The sequence below is a fragment of the Ruditapes philippinarum genome, unplaced genomic scaffold (assembly GCF_026571515.1).
Source record: "Ruditapes philippinarum isolate M1 unplaced genomic scaffold, ASM2657151v2 ctg5347_1_1_1_1, whole genome shotgun sequence".
Classification (NCBI taxonomy): domain Eukaryota; kingdom Metazoa; phylum Mollusca; class Bivalvia; order Venerida; family Veneridae; genus Ruditapes; species Ruditapes philippinarum.
In genome coordinates this window covers 35,417-58,546 of record NW_026853221.1, presented here as the reverse complement: position 1 = coordinate 58,546, position 23,130 = coordinate 35,417, and the positions used below count along the sequence as shown (strand labels likewise).

The following is a 23,130-nucleotide window of genomic DNA, read 5'->3' as shown; positions in this document are numbered from 1 at the left end:
TGTAAAATTTATTGAACAGTTCATTTGCAGTAAGTGTATTATGATTTATTAAATAGAGGATATTGATTGAATGTTTTGAATTAATTTTTATTAATTCTTAATAGGCAATGAATAGCTTATTTAATTAATGATATTCTATTATTGAATTTATAAGCAAAATGTAAATTGTTGAGAATTTCTTTTCTCCAGGGAGACAATGAAAATTGTGAATAATATGTATTATTAATTTTAATGATAAAATGTAATATTTTTTCAGGCACGAATGGGCACCCAAGTAGAACAACCGACATTCCGTATAAACAAACTAATATCATTTAATTTATTAATATAATCAAGCATAAATCATTAAACATTGTGCTACTGTAATTGCGTGTTCATCGGACACATTTATAAAGCATTGTATGAATAACTGAATTGGGTATATCAATTATAAAAAATTAAATCATTATTCCGTTTCAGGACAATATACCATACCGACTAGTATTATTAAACCAACACCAAGTAACCTCTTAGTGAGAGAACTAAACAAGAAATGGATTGAATCATTACACAAAAACATGAAAAAATGTCCTATCAGACCAATAACAAGGATCCCAATTCTTTTGGCTGATGAAAAGGTGTGTATAAAATCTAAATGAAACTTAGTGATTGTTTAAAACAAAACAAAATGTTTGTATCTGAAAATAACTTATTTTACAAGTTCCTTAGTTATTAGTCGAAATTCACTTAAAAAAGATATAAATCTCAACATCAACATTTCTTTCATATAAAGGTTTGCGGCCCTGAACAATTCGAAGAAGATGAAATAACATCATACAACATGTATGCCTTGGGGGGAAATCACCTCCTGGCAGCAATGAAAAGGGTGTTGGCCGAATTTCCTCTAAATGATGACTACAATTGTTTCCGGTAAGTTACTGAAACATAAAATTTAAATAACATAATAAACAAGCAATCAATATCATAATATTGCAAGCAATCTAACAATGTCAAAAACATACAACATTATTCACTGTTGGGTAGATAATGAACAGAAACTGTAAATTTCATATTATTTTCAAAGTGAAAGGGGCATAACTCTACCAAAAATCATTGAACCATGACCAAATTCGAACTTGGCCTGGGCATTCCAAAAACATATCCATATGTCAAATTTGAGTTGAATGTGTTGTATCCATTGGGGAGATAATAATCGGAAACTGAAAATTTCATGTTAGTTTCAAAGTGAAAGGGGCATAACTCTGCCAAAAATCATTGAACCATGACCAAATGTGAACTTGACCTGCGCATTCCTTTGATGCATCCATATGTCAAGTTTGAGTTGAATGTGTTGTATCTTTGGGGAGATAATGAACGGAAACTGAAAATTTCATATTATTTTCAAAGTAAAAGATGCATAACTCTGCCAAAAATCATCGAACCATGACCAAATTCGAACTTGACCTGTATTTTCTCATGACATATTTATATGTCAAATTTGAGTTGAATACGTGCAACCGTTCTTAAGATAATGAACGGAAACTGATGATGACGGAATGACAGAAGGATGGAAGGACGGAATGACGGAACAGGGTAACACTATATGCCCCGGCCATTACATGGCGGGGGCATAACAATCTTTGTAGACACTAACTAGAAAATGTTTCATGCTTAATATCTGAACTCTAGCTATTTAGATTTTTGGAAGAAGATTTTTAAGTTTTTGCTATACACATATAAGGAAAATCAATGTCCCCTGGGGCGGGGCAAATTTTGACCCCAGGGCTTTTATTTGAACAAACTTTGTAGACACTCACTAGAAGATGTTTCGTGCTTAATATCTTAACTCTAGCTATTTGAGTTTTTTCAAAGAAGATTTTTTAAGTTTTTGTTATACACATATAAGGAAAATCAATGACCCCCAGGGCGGGGCCAATTTTGACCCCAGGGCTTTTATTTGAAGAAACTTGGTAGACACTCACTAGAAGTTGTTTCATGCTTAGTATCTAAACTCTAGCTATTTGTTTTTTTTTCAAAGAAGATTTTTTAAGTTCCTACCATTAAAGTCGTGAATAATATATTTTTTTTTTAATGTACACTTACAAATAAAACAAAAGTTTATTATAACATTTTGTGGGGATTTTTCTTTTTTTTTTGAGATATGGGAAAAAGACAAATGACTTTAAGAGGTGAATGATATCCATATATATATGGCACCAAAATCACCCAAACAAGTGCCCTGACTTAAAAAAATAATTGAACACACTTGTTTTAACGCATTATAAAATAAGAGAAGAATACCTAAAGCTGTCTTTTTTCTTCAACTTAAATACACATTCATTTGTTCCTCTTCCTTAAAGCAACATAGACGTAGAAATCTACGTTGGACTTACAGAGGTTGAAGGGAAATTTGTGGCCAACACACACAACAGAATTTGTAAAACAAAAGAGTTTACATTTCAGGTAAGAGGTTTTGTCCACTCTGTAAAATACAAAATTATGTGTATTTTTTAATATAATCATTCTTTTTCATATATTCATTTACACAACCTAATTTAATTTAACATTTGGAGTTTGAATTACATGTAGGTCTTATCCTAAATATTAAATGTTCTAGCCCGTTACAGCAAAACATGGAAAATTTCAATATCTTGAACTTCAAAGTCGACGTCTTTTATAAATGAATGTAAAGGTGGGTCTGGTCAACTTAAAGCAGGGCCGGCAAAATCTGATTTTTACTTACTTGTCCGTTTTTATGTGAAGCATTTTTTAATTTGTCCGTATGATATTTAAATAGTTAATTTTTGAAAATTTTCACTTGTCCGTACAGGCTGAGAGACAACCTGGGCAATACGGACAATTGATTTTGCCGGCCATGCTTAAAGGTCTATCCTTAAAGATCATCATGTTAAATTTTGAAGACAAACCATTCTAAAATAACCAGGTTATAGCCATTAAAAACAAAAAGTCAGCTAAAAGCAAGCAAAATTTAGACACTAAGGTTAAACTTATTGCATAATTATATGCATGATGAGCATAGTACATCTTATAAAGATCTGTTAACAAGGATACTATAGTTAGAAGATTTAATTAACAAAAAAATGTTCATATTAATCTTGAAAGGAAAGAGTGATGTGCTGCCGGGAGGTTTTCACTAAATTCAGTGAAGAGAGTGATAGTGATTGGCGTGACATTGCGGCAACCTCGCTTGGAATTTTATGCTCAAAGGTGGGTGTCCATGCAAATATAAGATATTTAAAAACAGGGCTCTCATCAGCATTTTGGACGGGGTCCAGGCACGGGGTGGGGGAAGGTTTGGGAATTGGGATGGGGTGAGAATTTCCCATGATTTTCAAATACTTTTTCATTCAATGGGAAATTTTAATAGAACAGATGAACAGACATATGGAGCATATTTCTATATCCCCCTATTTTCTTCGAAAAGGCGGGGGACAACAAGATTCAGTTAAATGTATTGTTTGGTGCTCTGTTGATGCCTATATTTTCAAGAAAATATTTCATTGGGGAATTGAATGAATGATCTGTTCATCTTACGCAGTATGCCATGAAGAAGAGTTAGTAACATAATACACCTCTTTGTATACGTTCATGTTATTGTTTAGATTTTAATAGAATTACAAACTTTTAACATTTACAGTTTAAAAATTTTTCTTTTGTATATAAATGGTTTGTAATTATCACTAAAACTTTCATTTAAACATTATTTATCTAATGTTTGTGACTGCCTTTTCTAAAGAAGTAAAAATCAATTGATTTCTATGAGACTTTCTGTGTACTTATTATTTGCACGACTTATCCTGATATTGGTAATTTTACATGTATTAATTAAATTACATGAAATACAGAGGAGGAACCTCCATCACGAGTTGAGCGTTGCTGCATACTCAGATGAAAATTTCAAAATAGTGCAGGAAATTTTCAGCATATATACAACGAAAAGCGGAGGAAGTTTCCCGCAGAATGTAAGCGTTTATCTTTCACATTTAGAAATTTCACTTTACATGTACTGCTTTTAAATATTGAACTGTTTGAAGCTGATTTTATTTTATTTTTTTCAAAATTTCAAGCATTATTTTTCTCTTTAGTAAGGTGTCTACCGGAAATGATTTAAGATACTGAGCTGTAAACCAGAAATCAAATTCCAGTAACTGCAGCATTTTTTTTTCTTCTTTGGAAATGGTGCTGGTACCAGACTGATTGGGAAAAAATGCGTTATTTTGACTTAATTTGGGATTTTTTTAATGAATTTTTTCAGCTACAAATACGATTAGTCATCATGAATGAAGATAGGTAACAGTTTCCACTGTCCAAGTAGAACTTTTGAGTGATGATTTATATGAATATGTTGGATTTAAATCACTTGGCCTTTGGGAAATTTTGAACATCAAATTTGGGAATTTAAACACTGAACTGTAATGGAATATATGATCACTTTTTTTCCCCCAAGTTTAATCAGATTTATCATGCCTGGTAATTATATAGAGCAAAATTATGTCTTCAGTTCAATTACATTTATCAAACAAGAGCCCGGTTTAAGCCGGGTGATGCTCCCCGAATAGGTTTTGGACACAGGAAAGAACACCTCTTGTAGTTTCAGAGTTATGTCCCTGGAAAAAGTTCAAAGTGCAATAATTCCAAAATTAGGCAAGGCAGAGTTACTGTTCTTTGCACTGCACTTCTAATCAATGTGATCTATCAACCTACAAAGTTTCTTGTTGAAATCTCTATTGGTTTCCGAGTTATTTCCCTGACAACTTCAAAAAGGAAAAATAAACAAAGGGCAATAACTCCAGAATTAGGAAAGGCAGAGTTATGATTCTTGTGCACTGCACATCTACCCATTGAGATATATTTACCTACAAAGTTTCATGTTGATATCTCTTATAGTTTTACAGCTATGTCCTGGACAAGATTTTTCTAAAAGGGGAGATAATTAAAAAATGAGGCTTAACAGATTTATGTTTCTTTTGCACTGCACTTCTACTCAATGAGATCTATCTGCCTACATGAATATGATATCTCTTATAGTTTTAGAATTATGTTCCGGACAAAGTTCAAAGTGTTAAAATTAACAAAGGGCAATAACTCCAAAATAAGGACTAAAAGAGTTATTGTTCTTATGCACTGCACATCTACCCATTGAGATCTATTCACCTACAAAGTTTCATATTGATATCTCTTATAGTTTTAGAGTTATGTCCCGGACAAGATTTTTCTATAAGGGGAGATAATTCAAAAACCGGGCAAAATAGAGTTATTGTTCTTTGACACTGCACTCCCCCTCAATGCCCTCTACCACTGTATGAAGTTTAAACAAATTATCTCCAAGGGTTTTCAAGTTATGCTCCGGACAAGACAACGGACGGACGGACAAGGCGCCGACTATATGCTCCCCGGAGCATAAAAATTCATTTAAATTTAAGTTAAAAACTTATTAATTAATAATGTAAAAAAAATAGTTCTGCATATAATTATAACATTTTGTGAATATTTAGTAAAAAATATATATAAATTGCATACTGTATTTCAGTTATTCAGAAGTTTAGAGGGAATGGCAGACAAGGACAAAACACCATTTTTGATTGGTGCAGTAGGGACTAATGGACTTAAGCAGGTACAATAAAATGTCATGCAATTAAAACATCGAAAAACTTTAATAATTATAAAGCTAAGTCATTAATTTTCATTTCATAATTAATACTGTCAGTAACATTCCTGTGAAGTTTGGATGAAATTGGCTCTGTGGTTTACGAGGAGATGTCATTTAAAGTAAAATTTTACAGACGCCGGGCCGGACGGAAAGCAATCACAAAAGCTCACCCTGTAACTTTGTGACAGGTGAGCTAAAAAGACAACATTTTTTTTACCCATAAAAATTCTAAGTTTAAGGGAGGTAATACTGATAATTTTTGTGCTAGATTTGTAAATCTTGTCACATATGACGTGGTTGATGACCAGAAACTTATACAGTATTTAAAGTTTGAAATAAACAACTTAAGAAATAAAGAACTTATAGTGAAAAAGCTGAAAAATTTAAATCAGAAATCTTGAAATTCAGACTATATGTTGCCACAGCAACCAGAATTTTCAACATAGGAAGAACAGAAAAAGATGTGCATAATCTACAGACTGCCATCTATCCATATATCAAGTTTCATAAAAAATATTTTCAGTACTTTTTAAGTTATCACTGGATCCAGTTTATGTGTTAAATTTGCCATATTTTCAGACTGTGGCCATAGCAACCAGAATTTTCAACATAGGAACAAAAAAAAAGAAAAAGAAAAACGTGTATAATCTCCATACTGCCATCTTTCCATATATCAAGTTTCATAAAAATATTTTTAGTACTTTTTGAGTTATTGCGGGATCCGGTTTTGTGGACGGACGGACTGACATGACAGACTGACGGAAAACCTAAAATCCCCTCAAGTTAAACCGGTAGGGGACTAATAATTGATGTAATTAGGAGAAATAAGATAAATCAAACTTGCCGGAATAGGTTAAGTATACAAGCCATTGTTACAGGTATTATTTAAGAAATATCCAACTTGCTGTTTTCTGTTAACATTGTACAGACAGATGGATGGTTCAATTACTATATGCCCGGGTGTATAACAAGAGCTGTCACAGGAGACAGCGAAGATTGACTAATAAAATACTGGGCACAGTAAGGAGGACAAAACTATGAAAGAAAAATCAATTATGAATAATTATGTATTAAGTTATAGTAAAAAAAAAAACATTTGTTAACATAAATTCCAAGATCAAGGGGAATAATTCTGGAAATAGTCACACTATAGTGATGAACCTTGTCACACAACATGTGTGTAATGATAAGAAATTTATATTTGAAGTTTGAAGTAGATACCTTAAAAAGTAAAGAAGTTACAATATTTCTTAAAGAAAATCCTAAGTTCAAAGAGAGATAAATCTGTAAATATTGCATCAAGAGTTATGAACTTTGTCACATAAAATGTAATTGATGATAGGGAATAATTATTTGAAGTTTGATGTAGATACCTTTAAATCTAAAAAAGTTACAGTAAAAAATAATATTTTCTAATGAAAATTCTAAGTTAAAGGGGAGATAAATCTGAAAATATTGGTGTTAAAGTTATGAACCTTGTCACATAAGATGGGGATGATGATAAGGTACATATATTTGAAGTATGAGGTTGATCCCTTAACAAATAAAGAAGTAACAGTAAAAAATAGTATTTTTTTGAGGAAAATTCTAAGTTCAAGGGGAGATAAATTTGAAAATATTGGTGCTAGAGTTATGAACCTTGTCACATAAGATGTGGTTGATGATAAGGAACATATATTTGAAGTTGATACCTTAAGAAATGACAAAGTTATAGTGAAAAATATTTAACTGCACCAAACTTTAATCTGAAATCTGGACGCGGACGCCGGGGACGAGTAGGACAGCTCTTTATATACTTTGTATAGTGGAGCTAAAAAAACATGAAATAATTTATTATTTTTTTTGTGTGTCCAAGCTTTCCAATTATGTCTAATTAAAATACCTCGGTCAAATTTATAACCAAAAGTTTTCACACTATTTCTCAAAAAAAAATATTTCAATGTATTCTTCTGTTTATAAGGCAAAGATTGCAACAATAAAAAAGAGACAGCGAGTTTTACATCAATTATTGGCGCAGGAAGCAGGGATTACAATAGAGGAGGTATACAATTTATATGAGGAGGAGTGTGCAAAACTTAATGAATATGCAGGTATGTTTTACAATATGCAGAGTCGAACCATTAAAAAAAGAAAATAATTTTAGCTTACTGTGATTTTTCTTAAATATTTGAATCTTTCATCCAATTCTTCCAGGTACAAACAAGCCTTTCCATCTACAGGTGTATTCCTATATATAAACAAAAACTTGTTTGTTAAACACAAATGCCCCCGGCTCCGATTCTTGTAAGTAGCAATATTTCAAAAAGTCATTACCAATTCACTCAGTTTTGGACAGAAACTTCGCCAAATCATTGTAAATACAAGATATATAGCTTGACAGAGTCATGGCATTTGTTATTGTGAAATATATAAGTTGCCAAGTCATTGCTATGACTTATGAAGTGATAAATATTCAAGTTTATCAAATATATACAAATGTAAGAAATCTATACTTGGCACCCTTGACCTTGACCCACTGACACCTATAGAATATCATGCAAGTTATCTTCCTACCAAATATGAAATACACCTGTCAATAAATAAAGCCTGTATGCGCAAAAATGTTAAAATCTATTTTGAGCATTGATGACCTTGATAAAAATGACCCCTAACTCCACCAAAAGGAAGAATACAATGCAAGTTATCTTCCAACAAAATATGAAATAAATCTGTCAATAAATAAAGGCTGAATGGGCAAAAGTGTAACAATATATTTTTAGCACTTGTGAACTTGACCCAACTGACCCCTAACTCCATCCAAAGTAAGAATAACATGCAAGTTATCTTCCTACTAAATATAAAATATATCTGTCAATAAATAACGGCTGTAGGAAATATGGATGACACAGTTGCATATCATGTACTTTTCAAGTTTGTATTGATAAGTAAGTGTGGAAATTATAAAGCCATTAGTATAGATAGAACTTAAGATATTTCCAACTTGCCGTTTAATGTTAACCATTATTCATTTCCTAAGTGCTGAAAAGAGCAATAACTTGGTAAATATCGAAGCCATAGTTGAGTAACTTGACTTTGTATTGATTAGCAAGTGTGTAAACTAAGAAGCCATTGGTACAGGTAGAACTTAAGAAAAATCCAACTTGCCTTTCTAGGTTAACCTTGTACGGACAGACAGACTAAAAGTCAATACTTCAAAATTAAAATGTTAGGAACAGAATTGATCCAAAAAATCCAGTATAATTGGCATACATATAATAAATTTAATTCAAAAGAACAATGTTCCATTGCATTTATTCAGATCATGGAATTGTCAACCACGGTTACCGACTTGTAAGTTCATGACATTTTCAAACAATTTCTTCTACATACAAGAGGGCCATATTAGCCCTAGATACCTCACCTGACGAATCACAGCAATAATGTTACACTCCACAGTTAATCCTCCAATGTCCTACAAGCAATTATGATAACAAACTACACATCCTGGAAAAAAAAACACTATTGAAGATTACAAATATGACAGAAGATTGCATATCTACAATGAAATTATCCCAAATGCAATATGCAGGCAGTAAACAAAACAAGAGCTGTCACAGGAGACAGCTAAGCTCGACTAATAAAATACTGGACGCAGTAAGGAGGACAAAACTATGAAAGAAAAATCAATTATGTATAATTATGTATTAAGTTATAGTAAAAAATAATATTTGTTAACATAAATTCCAAGATCAAGGGGAAAAATTCTAGAAATAATGCTAGAGTTATGGACCATGTCACACAACATTTGAGTAATGATAAGAAATATATATTTGAAGTTTGAAGTAGATACCTTAAAAAGTAAAGAAGTTATTATATTTCTTAAAAATAATCCTAAGTTCAAAGAGAGATAAATGTGTAACTATTGCTTCAAGAGTTATGAACATTGTCACATAAAATGTAATTGATGATAAGGAATGAGTATTTGAAGTTTGAGGCAGATACCTTTAAAAATAAAAAAGTTATAATCAAAAAATAACATTTTTCTAGTAAAAAAATCTAAGTTTATGGGGAGATAATTCTTGCAATATTGGTGCTAGTGTTATGAACCTTGTCACATAAGATGTGGATGATGATAATGTAAATATATTTGAAGTATGAAGTTGATCCCTTAAGAAATAAATAAGTAACAGTAAAAAATAAAAATTTTTATGGAAAATTCTAAGTTCAAAGGGAGATAAATCTGAAAATATTTGTGCTAGAGTTATGAACCTTGTCACATAAGATGGGGATGATGATAACGTAAATATATTTGAAGTATGAGGTTGATCCCTTAACAAATAAAGAAGAAACAGTAAGAAATAGTACTTTTTGAGGAAAATTCTAAGTTCAAAGGGAGATAAATCTAAAGATATTGGTGCTAGAGTTATGAACCTTGTCACATAAGATGGGGATGATGATAAGGTACATATATGTGAAGTATGAGGTTGATCCCTTAAGAAATAAAGAAGTAACAGTAAAAAATAGCATTTTTTAAGGAAAATTCTAAGTTCAAGGAGAGATAAATCTAAAAATATTGGTGCTAGAGTTATGAACCTTGTCACATAAGATGTGGTTGATGATAAGGAACATATATTTGAAGTTTGAAGTTGATACCTTAAGAAATGACAAAGTTATAGTGAAAAATATTTTACTGCACCAAAACTTTAATCTGAAATTTTCCAGGATTTTGGGAACATGACCCATACCCATGGAATTGGGAATTTCAGTGTTTTGTTAAAAATTGGGGAAAAAATACATGACTGAAATTTTGCAGTGATTAAATGAATGCAAACAATCACTTGTGAACACCAAAAGTTCATATTTCACTCCTGGCTGCGCCACTCGTGAAATATACCTTTTGGTGCTCATTCGGTGAAATATATTCTGATCTTACACTGAACTAAACAATATCCTCTATTTATCTATTTTTAGCTCATATGACCTAATTTTACATCCAAGATGACCAATCAATGTAAAAACTCATACTGAGATGAGCTAAAAAGCAAATATAAGGCCATCCTTAAAAAAATGCTTGTTTGCAGTAACCCAACCAAGAATTTTCAAGGTGGGTAGGTAGGTCGGTTTTTTTTTATTATTTTTTTATTGAACTGTACTCTCCCAATAAACATGGAATTTCAAAATGTTGGACAAAATATGCTTTGATAATCTGATAACAATTAATAAATTGATAACTGAATTCTTATTTAATAAGAACTACATTTTATTTCTTCTATTAACTTTTAAAAGAACTAAAACAAAGCAGAAGGCATAATTTTGTGATTCAAAAAAAAAATTTTTTTTTTCAAAACCATGAAAAGAAATTTGAGCAGGGGCAAATTTAGTGAGTCGGTCGCGTTACTGCAAACATAAATTTTTTTAGGATGGCCTAATTGATAAACAATGTATCATTTTCTTACTGAACGATTCTCACCTAGCTTTAAAGGTTCTTTAATTGATTTATTTTCATTTTTCTGATTTCACTATTAAAGGGAAAAATTACTTTTCAGATGAGAACATATCAATGGGAAAAGTGCCGAACAGAATTTTTTTAATGATCAAAGACATCATTGCTAACAAGACAATAGAGGATATACAGATTGATGTAAGAGTAACCATCAACGGAAAAGAAGTCAATAACAGTAAAATCGAAAAAATAATCACAAGCACAAAGGAGAAAATAAGAATTACTATGAAAAAAGAAACTTTATCGGAAGAATAAAAAATATGAATATGTATTTTGAAAGAAATTCCCTTAAATTTTGTGTATTGGCGATCAGGATATAAAACTTCCATTTTTTTAAAAAATTAAATTTTTTTTTACATCATGTCTTACCTGATATCCTAAAATGTGCCTGATTTGTTTCCTTCCTTGAATCCTTATCATCATGTTGCAGCATTCACATGTCTCATTGCTACATCAGTTGCCTAAATTCAGAACAGCAATAGTTATTTATTATATTAAATTGCATATATTGTGTATTTTTAATGGTTACTTGCCTGACTACTTTCTTTCAAATTCTGCCAAAATTTAAGGGTATTTCTTTCAAAATGTAATAAAAAATAAAAATAAAAAATAAAGGATGTGAAATGAGTGTAGATTTAATACTAAATTTATTGAAAGAGTTCGAATTAAATCATATGTGATTATCTGGCGAGCATAATATTGTTTTATTTAACGAGTTTAATAAATTTAATATTGAATCTACATGAATATAATATACTATTCATTACATATATAAAATAACAGTAAACGGTTAAAAAGATTCATATTCCCATGATGCACCTACAGTGTAACGATAACATTAGGGTGCTCTCACGCAATGTATATATATAGCGCAATGATGTCATGCCAGTGCTATAATATGTACTAGCGTAATATCGTAATATAATAAATGGCTTTATTACACTCCTGGGCCACAGTTATATGTGATAAAAGTATAAAGTAAAAAAGTTTGTTTTATAAATATAGGATAAATTTTCATCTTGTGGTATAGAAATCATCAATCTCGTGGCTACAACCACAAATGCACTATTTATTTTCAAACCACTTGAGGAAAATAAATCCTATACTGGGACAAATAAAAAAACTCGAATGTCCTCCTGGCCTATATTCATGCAGAAAACCATTGTGTCTCAAACTATTTAAAAAAGGTATTCAATGTGAAATGTTGGAAATAATTACAGAAAATTACCAAAAATGTAAAATCATTTCTTTTTCTTATTGCTATTTACATTATTTACACGAATATGCCAATAGCATTCTTTTAGGGGGGTTATTTTTTTTCCATATCAGACAGGATTGTGTACCATTTGGGTACTGCTAGAATACCCTGACTTACACCAGTGTTTTTTTTCTTTATACAACTACTACCCTAAAACGGTACCATTCCCAACAAAAAATAGACATTAAAATTCCCAATTTCCAATGTTAAATTCCCAAAATGGCTGTTCAAAATGCCCACAAGGCCAAGTGATTTTTCTAAGATCATTTAAATCCAACATATTCATATAAATCACCACTCAATAGTAGAAGCTGTTAGCTATCTTTATTAATGATGTTAATCTCATTTGTAGCTGAAAAAATGCATTAAAAAAAATTCCCAATTTTAGTCAAAATAACGCATTTTTTCCCAATCAGTCTGGTACCGGCACCATTCCCAAAGTAGAGAAAAAACGCTGTACACGTAGGACAAATCGCGTGCTTTTATTGACATCATTGTCAAACGCCTTTTATGAATGTAAAGCGTTCAAAGGATGACATCATTTTAACGTTATAAATGAAGTTTGTCAGTTCATACGCATTCATAATGAAATAAACATAACTGAAAATATCAGTTTTTCGTAATTTCTGTTCCGAAATTAAATGGCATTTATTATGCAAGATAAAAGAAACAAACACTGGTTGTCGGTACTGAAAAGAAAATCTAGCTCTCGGGTAACTGTTTAGGGGAAACTCAACAAAGCATTGTTACAGCCGTAAACAGTTATCATCGAGCTAGATATTCCTGTCTGTACCGGCAGCCAGTGTAAGATTATTATAATCTCCTATTTAGGGAGGATTTAGAACTTTATTTACAAGAAAAACTTGAAAATAGATTGACGTTGAAAATTTAATCAAATTATTTAGACTTCCTTATTGTTAATTGCAAATAATATGGCTATTGTGTACACACAGAAAATCTGAAATAAGCATCACTTTCAGAGCTCATGTGTCAAAGTTATGCTGAACAAAATAAAAATATTCATGTATATCAATACACAAGCATGAAGGAATGAAGTATAAAGTTAAACATTTGATTTTTAAATAGGGGATTTTTTAAACATAAATATACAATACATTTGTATGTTATTGCATTTAAAAGTAAATTATAATATTCTGTTGTCAACGCAGGTTTAAAATGAAAGTAGCAGGAAGTAAAGAAGGGAGGTAACCTGGTTTTTGCCTTAGTTTAAGGAACCGGTTACGTGTAACATACGGATTGGAGAATGGTTTATCTCAAATTTGGAATTTTAAATAACATACAATGCAAAAGAATTCATTCCAGGAATTTCTTTACATGAAACTTATGCATAATATAAACTTTAAAAAAACATGTATTATTTAATTTTATTATTTTTGCTACTTAAGGTTGAAAAAATTGATTATCATAATTGTACATAACTAATGTTTAGGTGCGAAACACTAAAAGAACAAAATGAACTGGTTACAATACCACAGAATGTCAATGGCTGCACCAAGGTGAATTATCTAGATTACAGAATGTCAGTGGTTGTACCAAGGCGAACTAGCTAGTTATCTGGAGCTCTGTTACAATACCACTCATGTAGTTAAACTTGGTTTTTATTCTAAATTTTGAAGGGTAAAAAGTCATAAGCCAAAAAATTAACTGGAGCTCTGTCAGACAAAATAATCTATATACTTTGTATTTATTTAATAAAACTTTAGATGTCTACTGGCATGTCAGCAGTTCCCATATCAAATCAGTACCCGTATTTTTCAGTGCCAGACAAAAAATTTAGTTGACATTTTAGTAAATTTATTAATTTTCAGTAATTTATTAATATAAAATGCTTTGATTTGAAATATCAGCGGTCGTAAAAGGAATAATTTTGCATTGTGTATCAAAATTGTTAAACCAGTTTGTTGACATTTTACCGTAAAAGGAATAACTTTGCACTGTGTATCAAAATTGTTAAACTAGTTTGTTTACATTGATTTTCCATGTGTGAAATTAGATAAAATGTGTATCAAGTGTGCAAAAGGCGTTGCATTAATTGTGTTTATTTATAGTATATGGGGTATATTTGCCGTTATTTTTTAATTATTTGCTTATATAAAATATTTTTTAATTATTGATGGAATGTCAATCTCCGGTGGCTTAGGCCAGCTAAAATCAGTAACTGCTACATTCTATTTTTATGAATGTACATTTTTATTTATATATATTATCATGGTCAAGTATGTATCAGATGCGGCTACTCATGTATGCTCAAGCAGTATACTGAATTCTAGATGTAATATTCTGTGATATTTGCTTGTAGTGTGATATTTGCTTGTAGTGTGATATTTGCTTGCAGGGCTGCATATAACGTGCGTATTTGCTTTATTACGCAATTAAAATGTCAAAAAACGTAATAGAAATAATATCTAAAGGTAAGAAAATGTAAATAAATTCTTACTTATGCAAACTACATTTGAAGCAGAACTAGTGTGTAATGAGGTAAATTATACTTAACCTTTTCCCTTATACAGCCCCCTTAATTTACTGCTTTACATCCCATAATACAGTAGCCAGATAGATAATCAATAATCAATATCCTACTGATAAGGAGTCACACACTATCTCCATATAGGGTATGATAAAATATAGGTAAAATTGGTCAAATTAGATACCTATATACTTTAACTGGAAAATAAAGCATTAAGTTGTGTTTTGACAATTTTTGTATCAATAAAAAGTTTGTAGAGAATTGAAATACCTTTCCAATGGTATAAATATCATATTTGTTGGATTTATACAAATATGTCAACATGAGTTATAAAGTAATAAACTATATAATTGATGGTGCTTTTTTCTCCATTTTTCAGAAAAAGTAGGCTACTTGTGTGTTTTAACTGATGTAAAGTGGTTTAATAACAACTTTGACAATATATATGTCAATGTAAGATTTGTAGAAAATTGAATTATCTTTCCAGTGGTATAAATTTTATATTTATGGGCTTTATAACAGTATAATTACAGTAGTTATAAACAATAAAATGATGTATAATTTTTCTGTCTCTTTTAAAGGGGTTAGGGAAATATGGCTAATTTATTATTAATTTTTTATGTTTCATAACTTGGCAAAAAAGGCTTATAGGATACCCATCTTGACTTTTTTTGTGTAAGGGTACAGGTTTTTATTTTTTTTCCCCCAAAAATGATGAGTTTTTGTTTGTTTTGGTTTATGCAGCATTAATTATTAGTGAAATAAATAACAACAAGTTCCTTTTTTTATACCAGTAAAAAGAAATCTCATGCTTTTTTTTATTCATTTTATTATTATTTTTTTTATAATTTATTTCATAAAAGTAACTGTCATTTCTGTAATACATGTATATAACTGTTGAATGAAATGTTTCAGAATTTCTGCTGTCATGGTCATATATTTTCTTCATGAATATAATATGGTATGTATTCATTCCCTGAAAATAACTTAAACAATTTTGTAAAAAACATTTTTTTTCACATTTATTTATCTATTTTTCATTTTATTATTTATAAACATACAAAAGTAAGAGCGTTCAGTTATGGCTGGATAATTTGTAATGTTTATTTATCAATTTATTTTTATTTATTTATTTTTATTTTTTTCAGATGAAAAGCAAAGATGAAAGAATAAAGGAAATTATCCAGCCATATCCAGGCCACACCACGAGGAGGCGCTCTTATCATGGCCCGCCCCACCCCCCACAAAATTGTCCGTAATCATAATCGATGTCCATAAAACAGTTCAAGTTGTTATCACTGATCAAAATCCTGAAATTTATCCATAATCATTATCATAGTCCATAAAACAGTTCCAGTCGATATCTCACTATAAAAAACCATCTCACTGATCTTGGCTGAGTTCGTGGTACCTCGCATGGCAGCCATCTTTGCAGAGGTGGACATTACAGATGCGGCATCCATATACAGTCTCTTTCCTCTTGTTGAGATACGCCCTGTGGTATCGGCACCTGGCACCCTTATCACCTGGCATCCGCTCGTTCCTATGTAGGTGCTGGTTTTCCTGGTCAACCAGTCCTACCAAAGCTGCCCGATCCCCAGGTCCTCGCTTTCGCTTGGCAAATCCGGCAATAAGCTCCTCGATCAATTCAATTCGGAAGTCCAGGTGCTCAAACCTCTTCTTGGAGTGCGATCTGGTGGACGCTTTCTTGTAGATGACATAAGCGTTGACGATGGCACTGTTCAGAAGGAACCAGAACAAGTACCTCCAGGCTTTCTTCCCAGGTCGACCTACACCATACTTGGCACGTCGAGCATCATGGCGATCAACTCCTCCCATAAACTTGTTGTAGAGGGAAGTCGGCTCTGGCTGCGTGTACTGTTCTGCACGAGGTCCAGCATGTCGTGTAGCCATAACCACTGTGGTTGGATCCCCAACTGTTGAAAGATGGTGGACCAGTCGCTTGTCCTTCCAAACAGTTGCTGTCAAGCCCTGGCACTGAAGCGACTTGTAGGATCCCCTGTCACGCATGTCTGTAGGTTTCTTCAGCTCGGACGGAAAACCTTTCCTGTTCACCCTCACAGTCCCACAGGCGTAGAGGCCATCTTCAAGGAGACGCTTCATCAACTCAATAGACGTGAAAAAGTTGTCAAAGAAGATCCACCTGTGGGTGTGCTGGAGATGATCTGTAAGAGTGGTGACTACGTTGAACCCAAGTCCATGTTCTGGCCTGTTCTCCTGTCTGCCAAGGTACACCTCGAAACGATGGACATAGGCAGTTCTGGCGTCGCACAGCATCCAGAGCTTGATCCCCCGCTTGATCGGCTTGGCTGGCATGTACTGCTTGTAGGACAACCTACCAGTGAATGCGATCATGGCCTCATCTACCGTGGCTTCTCGTGACAGTGTCCACATTTCTCGGAAGGTTGTTGACAGGGTCCTCATGACATGCCGTACCTTGTAGAGGCGGTCGTAGTCTGGATGGCCACGTGGACGGTCACCGGTTCTGTCTGATGCATGGAAGTACTTGGAAAGCTTCTGGAACCGGTTGCATGTCATGATCTGCTGGACACCTACATTCCCGATGAGCATCTTCTTAGACCAATACATCTCCAAAGTTGGTAGGATGTTGATGGCTAGGAATGCTCGCATCTCTGCCTCAGTGGTCTCTTCCCATCTGTCATCCAGGTCAACCCCAGGTTGGGCCTGCCTCCAGTTGGCATACAGGCTGGTCATGTCTACCAGGTAGGTGATCAAGCTCACGGGAAAAACCAACTTGAAGAAGTCTAACGGTGAGGCTGTGCTGACATCAAAATCATCAGGGAGGTTCGGCCCAGGCTCTCCAACAAAGTCTTCAACCTGGAAAATAATTAAAAAAAAATTAGTTTTTTTTCAACACAATTTCTTTTTTTTCTTTTCTTTTTTTTCTTTTTTTTTTTGGGGGGGGGGGGTGTTGTTTGTTTATTATTATTTTATTTTTATTTATTTTTACTTATGTTTTTTTTTGTAATAAAATAAATGCTTCTGTATATTTGTATTGTTGTCTCTTTTTTATTCTATTGTAATTAGAAATAAAATTCTGACAATGAGAGAAGTTTTTGTTTTTTGTATTTTGGCAATATACTTTATTATATGGCTGTCAAATATAAGTATATATGTACCCTAGGCGGTAGCAGACGATTTGTCCAAGTTGAGGCTCCAGCATCGGCAACATTATCGTCGTCGTCGGACGACGAATCAGACGAACTTAAATCAATATCAGACGGCCCAAATCCAGAAAAATCAGAGTCATCATCAGAATCAAAATTAAAATCAGCCATCGAAGACATAATCTAATAAGTGTAATTAGCGTACTAATGAGACTAATTAACGATATAATAGCGCTGATGTTCTCGAACGAACTGGTCAATTTTAATTAAATTTTATTATTTATAGATCTAATTTAGATCAAATGATGATAAGGGAAAGACATCCTGCAGTTCCACGGCCTTTTTCGGCATTTTCATGTTGCCGACTTCAAAGATGATATATGGGATATGATTTTATCATATCGTGTAATACACGGCCCCATGCTGCGTCTGTTATGAAAACAATAGCGCACATGAAAGAATTTAAACTTTGAAATATTTCTTTGTCGGTCATTTTCTTAAAAAAATCGCCGCCGCTCCCGGAAATATTTTATTGCAGGGGCCAGAGAGATACCCCTAGTCAGGGTGTTAGTTAATCCGTGTATATACACACGTCAGCTGTCATAAACCAAAACAAACATCAAATTCATCACACCATGCTGGCACGTGAACGACCCGTGATCATATAAATACTATTTATTCATTAGTTGCTATTTTTAGACACTTTTGTTCATGATCTTACGATTCCTTCTATATATTAATTTCATTGACCCGCGCACTCATTAACTGCGTGACGTAAGGAAAACCCCTCACCTGGTTGGTCGCTAATTATACAAAAACTTTAAATAGTAACACCATAATTTTATGCACGGAATCCCCTCATGAAATGTTGATCTTTACGATAACACAATTTACAGGTCTGATTTCCGGGAAAATTGTTGATTTTTGGACAGGTAAATATTGAAGTCGGCGAAAGCCGCTTCCATTGAGATCACGCATGTCGGCGATTCTCGCTTACATGCGGTAATCGATAAAGCCGTCGATTCTCGCTTCTATCAGGGAATGGTAAAAGACGGCGATTCTCGCTTCTATAAGGGAAAAGGTTAAAGCCATACATCAGGCAGATCATACTGTTTCAACCTTTAAATTATATCAGGCAGCTTGGAAATCTCCTAAGCAAATAAACAATAAAGCATATTAGGAGGTAGCTTTTTTATTACCTACAACAGTCTACAATGCAAATTGGTCTACAATGAAGGTCAGAAAGTTTTGGGTAAAATACATGAACTCGTGCTTTATAACCCAAATTGGTTTAAGAAGGTATGGTGAAAAATACAGAAATAACTCTTAAGAAAATAGAAAAAAAAACCCAAAGAAATCACAAAACAAGGGGTAATAACTCAATATACACAAAATGTTATCTGCAGCCCTGTGCTTGTAGTGTGATATTTGCTTTTAATATTATCTTATCCTTACTACTGAATATGTTATTATAAATTAGGGCTGCCATTGACAGACAATTTTGTATAGATATATCGAGAGACAAGTATCGACCATACATCGATATATGAACTTTAACAGTAGATACAATGAAATTTTTTTAAATATGTGTTATAAATTGGGATCATGGAGTTATGCATGATTGTATTAAGACTACAAATACTACAAACTAACAGAAAGTTTCTTTTTTGTGTTGTTTTGTAAATGACATTTAAAAACAGAGTTTAAAGTTCAAGTTAGCCTATAAAACTGTAAATATTAGGCAAAATTTAGAGTAACATATTTACTAAAAGGAATAAATAAATTTAGCTTGTATCGATATCAGAAAATGTGTACCGATATTATATCGGATGATGAATATTGATGATACGATTTCCAATGGCAGCCCTATTATAAACATCTAATTTGTTTGACAGATTCACTCATAAATATACATTGACCTTCTTAATCCTTTAATATTATAATTTTTCATTTATATAGTTTGTTTGTTTGCATTGTTAAACTTAAAAGGATAGTCTGTTATGTCAGAAAATAGCTTATTTAGCTAATGTTTTTAATATTATGTTTTTTAGTAACCAACTATAAACAAAGATTGTCTTATCAAATGAAGTTATAAAGAAATGAATGTAATGTGATGCTAGCTTGCAAAGTAAATTAATCAGTGTTAATGTCTGTTGCATACTGATTATTTGCACTTTTCTTTGTTTATTATCGTTTGATAGTATTGAATTTATTACAGTTGAGTTTGTAACATTTTCTATCATTCTATTTATAATTATGAACATTTTTACATCGAAAATTAAGAAAAGTTTGTTTTTATTTATTATCTTTTGGAGCAAACCAGATAGATTCTCATAGAACTTTCTCCATCATGACAACAGCCATATATTCAATTTATCATGATTAACAGGTCTAGGATTTCATGATATTTATGGACTGTCCGCAAATTTATAGACAGAGTAGAAATTTTAAGATTTTTCAATCCATAAATTTACAGACATTCAATGTGGAATTTGGTGCTTTATTTTCATACTAAAATCCGCAGCTTAAAACAAGATGCTTTATTGATTTATTATATCTACAAAGGTAATCGAGTGAGTTACACCTTTGTATGATGATTTTGAAATTTTTGTTAAATATTGAAAATCATAAAATTATTGTTCTGAATTTTCCATAGTATATTGATACATTTAATCAAATAATACGTAGACTTATTCATTTAAACCTGCTGTTTTGTATTTTAATGCCAACTCTAATAATGTCTTATCTTATGTCTTTAAATTTACAGATAAAATAATAATATAAAATTATGGTTTGGTTCAAATATTTAAAAACTGTCCGTAAATATCATGAAATCCTACACCTGATTAAGTATATTTTGATAATGTAATTACATTATTTAATTCCAACATGTTGAAATGTGTTAAACTGTTTAATGATCAACAATTGCATATGAAAGAAATATTGCAATGAATATTTTTCCACAATAAAATTAATGTGGAAAGTTACATTGTTTTGTTGTTGATACTTTGGAATGGAAAATCCGGCAGTAACTTGTTGACATTTTATACTAAACTAAGCTGATAGTCATTTTTTGACTTTGGGATCTGGGGTTCCTCTCAAACTTCCAAGGAAAAAATGAAATGTACGTGTTGAATAAATTGTCGCTTCAGGTGCATTTTAAGCGCATTTAATTTTCATGAATGTGATAGTAAAAATATAATAATGAGCGTTCACAGTTAGCTTTGCTTGTGTCTTATTGAAATAATAAAAAAAAATACAATAATTTTTACAATATCATGCAAATCGGACCATTCGACGAAAAATCTGAACATGAGTAAATAGTTAAAAAATAATAAGGAAGAAATGAAGCTTGTTACCTTTATGTTGATTTAAATCCTTTTAAAACTTCCATTCATGCAATTTGTTATTAGATTACACGGATCTTTTTGATATTTTTTAAACCCGCCATTCGTCCTGATCGCATCCTCTTTCCGTTGGAACTGGTTCCACTTCCGTTAATGGATTATGCTTAGATTGGTTACATGAAGAGTGTAACCAGTAAATAAATTTGAATTCTGTTCTTATTATTAATTATTGATACTATATTAATTATTTAAATCTCTATTTGCAATTTAATGTAATGTTTCTGAAAGCAACAATTATGAGGCGGAAAAAAACCTTTATGTAAAATAAAACATCATGATGTGAAGGAACTATTTTCTGGGCGTAATCGTAAATTACTGGAAATTTATAAAACGTCATTGGGTCTTAACGGTAGATCTCAATGGGGTTCCCGATAGGGAAATCCAGTTCGTTTAGAGTGTTATATATTTGCGACCCGTTACAGTATATGAGCCACGTCATGACAATACCAACATAGTGGGTTTGAGACCAGCATGAATCCAGACCAGCCTGCGCATCTGCTGTTCACTATAAGTTTCTCTACTTGTTATAGGGTTTGTAAGCGAACAGCATGGATCCTGATCAGACTGCGTGGATGCGCAGGCTGGTCTGGATCCATGCTGGTTGCAAACGCATTACGTTGGTTTTGTCATGACAAGTCTCATATTTATCAGATGAATTGTTAACATATATGAGAATACATGTCAAAAAGGTGTCAATCATGAGTTGTGACAGATGATTGTTTATGATTTTTTTAGGTCATGTGTATAACAATTAGATGTCATACAGGTATTGTTCTGGTCATAATTATAAAGTTAGACGAAATTTGTTATACCAGTTTGCTGAAACATTCGAATAAACAATATATGAAGTGTTCATACAGAAGCTTAGACTAAAGCCTTGTTAACTAATCAAAGTGAGCGAAAATGTCTTACTAAACAGGTTAGTGAAACGTGTTTGACTCACACAGGTTAGTGCAACATGTATGAAAACATGCCTGACTCACACAGGTTAGTGCAAAATGTATGAAAACATGCCTGTCTCGACCGGGTTAGTGAAACGTGTTTGACTCACACATGTTAGTGCAACATTTTAGAAAACAAGAATGTCTCAACCAGGTTAGTGAAACGTGTTTGACTCACACATGTTAGTGCAACATTTTAGAAAACAGGCCTGACTCATCCAGGTTAGTGAAACGTGTTTGACTCACACATGTAAGTGCAACATTTTAGAAAACAGGCCTGACTCATCCAGGTTAGTGAAACGTGTTTGACTCATACATGTAAGTGTAACATGTTTGGCAAACACCTTAGTTTAACATATTTCACTCGTTCCGGCTATATAAAAAATTTTGCCTTAAAAAGAATAACAGAGCACTTGGATAGAAAATAAAAATATTTCTATTAAAATGTATATATTCCACTGAACAACAAGAACTGCAATACTTATGAGCATTTACCATATTTATATGAGACATATGAACTATAGTGAAAGAAAAGGGGAAAAAACTTGAATTCCAGGTTAAATAATTTGTCCGGTTTCAAATAATACCCTGTTCTTGAGTGATTTTACTTCATATCTCGTGTCCTATCCGAGTCAGCGATACAAAAATATACATTTTCTGAATTTAGTGAGTAATACCTTTCGTTCGATACAGGTATTGATAAGATCGGTCCGTTGGTTGGGGAGAATAAATGAATTTCACGCACGAGTGACTTA

General features: G+C 32.3%; 1 protein-coding gene and 1 long non-coding RNA gene across 3 annotated transcripts; one reads left to right on the top strand and one right to left on the bottom strand.

Moving 5' to 3' along the window:
• Nucleotides 1-294: 294 nt before the first annotated feature.
• LOC132736153 (uncharacterized) lies at nt 295-21,908 on the bottom strand. Of its 2 annotated transcripts, XR_009626555.1 has the most exons (6): nt 21,387-21,908; nt 11,502-11,593; nt 9,051-9,133; nt 7,799-7,877; nt 2,281-2,461; nt 295-917 (listed from the first exon to the last, which is right to left on the bottom strand). It is a non-coding gene; the product is annotated as an uncharacterized LOC132736153 (long non-coding RNA). The 2 variants fall into 2 exon arrangements; XR_009626554.1 differs by lacking the exon at nt 2,281-2,461 and having other exon boundaries at nt 21,387-21,867.
• LOC132736152 (uncharacterized) lies at nt 477-11,492 on the top strand. The gene is made up of 7 exons (XM_060723234.1): nt 477-617; nt 773-909; nt 2,340-2,442; nt 3,103-3,962; nt 5,531-5,614; nt 7,611-7,740; nt 11,176-11,492. The coding sequence occupies exons 4-7, from the start codon at nt 3,759-3,761 to the stop codon at nt 11,385-11,387; spliced, it is 630 nt and encodes a 209-aa protein (XP_060579217.1). The 5' UTR covers nt 477-617; nt 773-909; nt 2,340-2,442; nt 3,103-3,758; the 3' UTR covers nt 11,388-11,492.
• Nucleotides 21,909-23,130: the final 1,222 nt, after the last annotated feature.

Bases quoted from the DNA above. Each gene is read 5' to 3' on its own strand.
- LOC132736152 (XM_060723234.1), top strand. From the start codon at position 3,759: ATGAGACTTTCTGTGTACTTATTATTTGCACGACTTATCCTGATATTG. The intron at 5,615-7,610 runs GTACAATAAAAT...TCTGTTTATAAG, and splicing joins GGACTAATGGACTTAAGCAG to GCAAAGATTGCAACAATAAA. The intron at 7,741-11,175 runs GTATGTTTTACA...ATTACTTTTCAG, and splicing joins AAAACTTAATGAATATGCAG to ATGAGAACATATCAATGGGA.